Source organism: Tupaia chinensis, unplaced genomic scaffold (genome assembly GCF_000334495.1).
Source record: "Tupaia chinensis unplaced genomic scaffold, TupChi_1.0 Scaffold149964_2, whole genome shotgun sequence".
NCBI classification, from domain to species: Eukaryota; Metazoa; Chordata; class Mammalia; order Scandentia; family Tupaiidae; genus Tupaia; species Tupaia belangeri.
In genome coordinates this window covers 781,726-788,790 of record NW_006209806.1, presented here as the reverse complement: position 1 = coordinate 788,790, position 7,065 = coordinate 781,726, and the positions used below count along the sequence as shown (strand labels likewise).

At 49.8% G+C, this 7,065-nt stretch overlaps 1 protein-coding gene across 1 annotated transcript in view; it reads right to left on the bottom strand.

Moving 5' to 3' along the window:
* The window catches only part of LOC102500750 (zinc finger protein 555), a 13,577-nt gene extending 6,749 nt beyond the window's left edge, over positions 1-6,828 (bottom strand). The window contains exons 1-5 of the mRNA XM_027769592.1: positions 6,675-6,828; positions 4,097-4,227; positions 3,648-3,774; positions 2,547-2,730; positions 1-1,456 (exon numbers count right to left, since the gene is read on the bottom strand). Coding sequence (XP_027625393.1) covers positions 1-1,456; positions 2,547-2,730; positions 3,648-3,774; positions 4,097-4,227; positions 6,675-6,828 — 2,052 coding nt within the window. The remainder of the gene's footprint in view (positions 1,457-2,546; positions 2,731-3,647; positions 3,775-4,096; positions 4,228-6,674) is intronic.
* Between the last annotated feature and the right edge of the window lie 237 nt (positions 6,829-7,065).

Sequence of the window (7,065 nt, the reverse complement as noted above, 5' to 3'; positions counted from 1 at the left end):
GTAGAGTTTCTCTGCAGTGTGCCTCCGCATGTGTTCCTGTAAGGGAACGTGGCAGTAGAACGTTTTCCCGCACTGCTTGCACGTGTAGAGTTGCTCTGCAGTGTGCCTCCGCATGTGTTCCTGTAAGGGAACGTGGCAGTAGAACGTTTTCCCGCACTGCTTGCACGTGTAGAGTTGCTCTGCAGTGTGCCTCCGCATGTGTTCCTGTAAGGGAACGTGGCAGTAGAACGCTTTCCCGCACTGCTTGCACGTGTAGAGTCTCTCTGCAGTGTGCCTCCGCATGTGTCTCTGTAAGGGAACGTGGCAGTAGAACGTTTTCCCGCACTGCTTGCACTTATAGGACTTGTCTTCTGGGCACATGCTCACATGTTCCCGGAAGCGAGCAGACAAGCCGAAGGCCTTTCCACATTGCATACATTCGTAGGGTTTCTCTCGTGTGTGTGTTCTCATGTGTTTCCGTAAGGATATTGGCCAATTAAAAGTTTTCCCACATTGCTTGCACCCGTAGGGTTTCTCCCCAGTGTGTACTCTCACGTGGCCCCGGAAGGATGAGGGGTGACTGAACGCTTTTCCACACTGGGTGCACTTGTAAGGTTTCTCTCCGCCATGCATCCTTTCATGTCTTCGGAAGGACTGGGGGTAAATGAAGGTTTTCCCACACTCTTTGCACTCATAGGGTTTCTCTCCAGTATGAATCCTCTCATGTCTTTGGAAGGACTGGAGGTAGATGAAGGCTTTCCCACACTGCTTACAGTCATATGGCTTCTCTCCAGTGTGCGAGATCACGTGCCTGCGAAAAGCTGAAGAATAGCTGAAGGCTTCCCCACACTCCTTACACTGATGTGGCTTGTCTCCAGTGTGCAAGATCATGTGTCTGCGAAAAGTGGAGGAATAACTGAAGGCTTCCCCGCACTCTGTGCATTTATAGGGCTTCTCCCCAGTGTGTGTGATCACGTGTCTTCGGAAAGTGGAGGAATAACTGAAGGCTTTCCCACACTCCAGACACCTATATGGTTTCTCTCCAGTGTGGCTTCTTCCATGACTAGTAAGGCTGGGAAAATCAATGAAGGCTTTCCCACACTGCTCACAGTCATAGCTCTTCTCTGCAGTGTGAATCCTTACATGGCGATGGAGGGAAGAAGTGCGGGGGAAGGTTTTCCCACATAATTTACACGTGTAGGGTCTCTCTCCATTGTGGGTTCTCATGTGCATCCGTAGGTGTGAACAGCAACTGTAGACCTGCTCACATTCCTGGCACTGGTGCAGTTTGGGTGCTGTGTGAACTGTAATGCGACTCTTGAGGGATAAACGGGGTGTGGAGACTTTTCTATATGTGTCGTGTTCATATTGTGGGACTCCAGCAGGGATTTTCTGGTGTGGATTAGGATTTCGGATCTGGCTGAAGGCCTCTCTGCACTGACTGTTAATTTCACAGAGTCTTTCCACCATGTGACCTCTATTAAAAGTGAGGAGCAAGTTATTAATGGCTTGATTAATAATAGTTTATTAACACTTATAAGTACTAGGATTGCATTTAAATCATTTTCAGTGAAAGGGTCGATTCTCTATGTAAACTGTTTAAAAGTGGAATAAACTGGAGGCTCTGGCCAAGGGTTTGACCATTGCCATTATGATTTTTTTATGCCAGAGAGAGAAAGAGCACACACTTTCCCAAAGGGCCCTTGTCACATCATAATTCCTTTTTCCCTCCATTTCTCCATCCCATCAGCACTTGGGGCTGTTGTTTTTCAGGCTGCCAGGGTTGGGATTTGAACTGCAGTCCACCACGTGGGAGCTGGCTCCCTCTGCACAGTACTTAGCCACTGCACTGCAGACCTTGCCAGGGCATTGCTATTATTAAGTTTCTGGACTAGCCATGGTGATGCAGCAGCAGTACCACACTCCACAGTGTTGGAAGCTGTATTGAGTATCAGGTCTGGTTCCCAGGTTCCCTGTGTGTGTGTGCCCATGATCCTGGCTAGCTAGGAAGTTTGGGGGAGGGCTATAGCATGAGACCCTGCTTTCTCTTTCTCTTATGAAAGAGAGAAACTTCAAAAATAAATAAGTGAGGGGCCAGCAGACAGCATGACAGTTAAGGTGCTGGATCCCTAATGGCCAATTCTGTAGTTAAAGTCCTGGACCCACTGGCCTGAAAGACATGCCAGATGTGTGCGCATGTGTGCCCAAAACCCCGAGGAGAAAGGACTGGAGTATGCCTCTTCCGCTCCCGTGTGTGTGTGCGGGGGATATCTCACTTTTCCCCTTTCTGTCTCTTTCCAGTCAGCACATGCACCCTATGGCAAAAAATCTAAAACAAAACCAAAAACAAGATTGTTCCTTATGTATGGGATGTCTTGATAATTGTTTCCAACTGAGTTATGTTTCTGACACTCTGTAAGTTATGTTTGCATAAATTTTTTTGGTGAAAATTCTGTGACTACACAAAACTAGGCTTAGATGAGTTTTCTGTTTGCTTGCTTTTTATAGTTCAGGATGTATTAAGATTTTCTCCTGGACTATTGCTTTCTCTTGTGAATGCAACTCACCTCAGATTCTGCCCATGGTTTGTGTGCTGATCTTCAAGGCTAAGGTCTTCCCATATTTTTCTTAAAACAGAGGCCCAGGAATGATTTCTGGACAACTTTGCTATTTGAGGTTCCTTGAGTATTTTTTCTCCATAAATATCCTGCTGAGGAACCAAATCATTGGTCTTAAATTGAATTTCATCATCTGAAACCAAAAAATGAACAAACCTGTTAAGAAAGAAGGTACTGGGACCAGCAGTTGGCGTAATGGCTGTGTTGCTGGACTCCCATGTAGTCGACTGTAGTTCGAGTCCCAGACCTGGTGGCTTAAATTCATGCCAGGCACGTGTGCGTGTGTGCCCAAGATCCCGAGAGGAGAATGGTGAAGTGATTGCATGTGGCATGGCCATCCCCCTGGGAGGTGATTTCTCACTTTCTGTCTCTTTGTCTCTCTTTCTGATGAGAGTATGCAGTTGTTGCTGGACTCCCATGTAGTCGACTGTAGTTCGAGTCCCAGACCTGGTGGCTTAAATTCATGCCAGGCACGTGTGCGTGTGTGCCCAAGATCCCGAGAGGAGAATGGAGAAGTGATTGCATGTGGCATGGCCATCCCCCTGGGAGGTGATTTCTCACTTTCTGTCTCTTTGTCTCTCTTTCTGGCGAGAGTATGCAGCCTATAGCAAAAACCTCTTGAGAGAGAGAGAGAGAGAAAGAAAGAGAAGAGAAGAAAAGGAAAGAAAGGAAAGGAAAGAAAGGAAGGACCTGTTAGCCAGAAGACACTGAGTAGTTTAGCTGTTTGAAGACTTCCTTAGGCACAAGGGGTCAGAGTGGTGAGCAATTTAATAAGCCAAAGAAAATTTTCACTGGGTTGCAAAACCAAACCTCTGGCCCGATGCAACCTATATCCACAATAACGACACCAATGGAGCTTTCTTTACATCAAGAAAATTTCAGTTTAATACATAGACTCCTATGGGAAAAATAACTATTCGATTACAATTCTGCGATAGTGTGACTATGTCTGTGTTATTTCAGTGTATTCCCTTTCTACCTTCCAAGTCTTGATATCCAAGAAACCCTGGTTCTCCAGATAACTAGGTGAAGGGATGGTGCCGCCCTTACCTACTGAGGCCAGGTTCTGGAAGGTCTCTAGCATCACATCTCTGTAGAGGTCCCTCTGAGTATGGTCCAGCAAAGCCCACTCCTCCAGGGTGAAGTCCACAGCCACGTCCTCAAAGACCACTGAGCCCTAGAACATCCAACATACGTGCAGGAAGTATGTATGTACTCAGTTCATATGATATACAAGATTCTGGGTCTCCAACTGCCCTGTGAGTCAGCTGTCGACCTCTTCCTCTCTGTCTCCACTCCTTTCTTCAAAGATATGGTCAGAGCAGCACCAGCATGCAGAGCGTATACCTACGTATGTACACGCGACGACGTCAAGTGGAATAACTCTCTTCCCAGTGCTCAGACCGCACTGGAGACAGCAAGGGAATGCTACACAGAAAGCAAGGCTGCGTTTTAAGGCTCTTTGTTCCCGGGACGACTACTGTGGCTGCTTTCCCCACTGCACACGTGCCTTTCAGCACCACGTGCAGTGTGGGGTCAACCCTGGATGAGCATTTGAGGAATGACACACGGAAGGGCAGAAACGTCTCTTCCAGGTCTCCACCAAACACGAGGCCGAGGATGAAGCACTCTGCAACGAGGGCCAGTGTCCTCGAAGAAATCCAGATCCAACTGGCCGAGTGAGATTGTTTCAGAGAAGTTTTCATTTTATTTCATTTTTAATTCTTTAGGTTTTTGCCATAGGGCACATGTGCTCACCAGAGAGAGGCAGAGAGAGGGGGAAGGTGAGAAATCATCGCTCCCCCCAATGACCATGCCGCAATCCCGTCTCCATTCTACTGGGATTTTGAGCACACAGGACAAGCAGCTGGTGTGATTTTCAAGCCATCAGGTCCGGGACTAGACAGTCGGCCACATGGGAGTCCAGAGGTTAAGCACCATGCCACCTGCTGGTCCCTAGTTTTAAACTTTTGAATCCTTGCTTTAACTGCCAGTAGGCACATGCCCTCAGTAGAGAGAGAGGGAGAAGGCACTCCCCAATGGGGCATGGTTATGCTGCAGTCCTTTATCTACTGGGCTCTGGGACGGACACACGCATACGCGCGCACACACACACACACACACACACACACACAGGCCCAGTGGGTTTTTTCAAACTATCGGGGCCAGGATTTAAACCGCAGTCAGCCTTGTGGGATTTGGCTCCCTTAATCACTAGGCCATGGGGCTAGCCCGAAGTGTTCATTCTAGAAGGATGCTGATTAAAGGAAATGGAAGTGCAGGTAGTGGGGAGAGCAGTGTCTGGCGTTCTAAGACAGTGGGAACAAGGAGGCCCCGGATGTGTAACCTGAGTTGCTGCGGACCTCGAGGTAGCCAAAGGGAGGGTCCTGGGTACTCCCAGCAGGAGTAGTGGCAGACGGCGGAGGCGGTGCCGTGTACTGTAAAGTCATACGTAGCCCAGTTACGCAGTATTTCAGATGTTTAAAACTTAATCTCTAAAAATTAAGGAATTGAAATGTCGAGAAGTGCTTCATGTGTGTGTGTTACTATCTGGGCTCAGTCTCTACTCTTCCTCTGTCTTCATGGAAACAGGGTTAGTGAAAAATCGGATTTCAAGAAAGGAAAACCACGTGAGAACTTAAACCTCCACATGTCCCCACGCTCCTGAGCCTCAGTGTGGAAGCCTACCGGTTTCTGAGCTTCCTCTCTCTCTCTCTCACACACACACACACACACTCACTCACTGCCTTTCAGAGTACCCATGGGGATGAGGGGAGTCCCTAAAACCCTTACGTGTGGGTTGACTGCAAGGAAGCTTAAAGCTAGGAAATTTTAAGCATTCCCAGCACACACAGGTTACACAGACAGTGTGAGGTTCTACAATGCCAGAACAACCCTTTCCATCACGGCCAGAAAAAAATTCTTGCTCAATATTGAAGATAAGGTTAAGAGACCCTATGTTACACAGGGGTTAATAAGTCCAAAACACACAACTGTGAGTTTGCTATGCGTAAGAAAGACACAGGGTCCAGCAGTGCCTTCCTGGAAAACACTTCCGCTATGGTTTACAGCAGTTTGTGCTCCACAGCTTAATGTTCTGGAAGCTTGGTCCACGGTGTAACGGCTTCGGGAGGTGGTGAGCCCTTTTACAGGGGGAGCCTAATGGAGGGACACTGTCCAGTCACCAGGAGCATGGGAGGGGCAAACAGCATAAGTGGGAAAGTCTGGCCTCCCTCCCTGCATGTGGCCGCTGCCCTGCCTGCTTCTGGCAGTGGTGTTGTCATACTGAGTCTACGCGGCTACCAGGATCATGAGGCAAATAAACCTCTATTAATAAATCACCCAGTCTCAGGTATTCTCTGTGTGTTGCCTCTATGCATGATGTCTATCAAAATACAATAAATATATGAATAAATGTCATACTTTAAAAAATTTTTGCTATACGGTTCATATGCTCACCAGAGAAAGTGAGAAATCATCCCCCGGGGTGGGGGACTGGCCATGCCGCAATCCCCACCTGTCAGGATTTGGGGCATGCGTGTGCACACTGGCATGATCTCCAAGCCTCTAGGTTAGGACTCGAACTGCAGTCAGCCCTGTGGGATCCAACACCTTAACCACCAGGCTACCAGCTGGCCCGCAATGTTTACCTTATCTTCCAAGCTCTGTTAGTCAAGTTACGTTTGCGACAAGGGAGGCTCTAGTCAGTGGATAACCTCTTTCCCAGGACAAGCCTAGGCCTCCTTGTACTGAGCTGGACTCAGGTGTGCCAGAGCAGGGGTCCCGTCGGCCACCCTGCCCCCGGGCCTGCCCTCTGAAGTGTCATCTGAACGAAAGGCGCTGGCTCTGGGTGTCTGAAGTCCATTGCTTTGCCTTTTTGTTTGTTTAAGAATTTTTAAAAATTTAGCTTTATTTATCTACTTATTTAGTTAGACCAGAGAGGGAGAAAGCCACCAGGTCCGGGGCTCCGGCTGCAGCCAGCCGCCACCTGCCGGCCCTGAAGTTCATTGCTTTTCAGACCCTCTCCCTCCTCCCCGGTGTGGGTCTCTGGTCTCTTCGTTGGTTTTCCTCCCTCACTGGCCTGTGAGAGCCGGGGGCCAGGTTCATTCCTGCCCTTGCCCCTGATGACAGGCCAACCACCAATGTCCCCAGGGAGAACCGGGGCAGGGAGGTCACCGTGTCGGTGGAGGTGCATCGGGCCCTCCTTGTCCCGGCCACCCCCACTCGACATCGACGGGAGAGGTGGCCCGGGGCTCCCAGAAAGGCGGCAGCTGCGGGGGCTCTCGGTGGCCCGAGGAGGCCTGTGCAGAGGGGCGCCGGGGCGGAGTCGGAGCAGATCAAAGCCCGGAAAGCAGCCTGTGCCCGCGGCGCTGGGCCCTGAGCCGGGCTGGACTTCGGCCGAGGCCGGCCCGGGCTGCCGCCGGGGAAACGCGCCAGGGGCGGGGGGGCCCGAGAGAACCCCCCGACC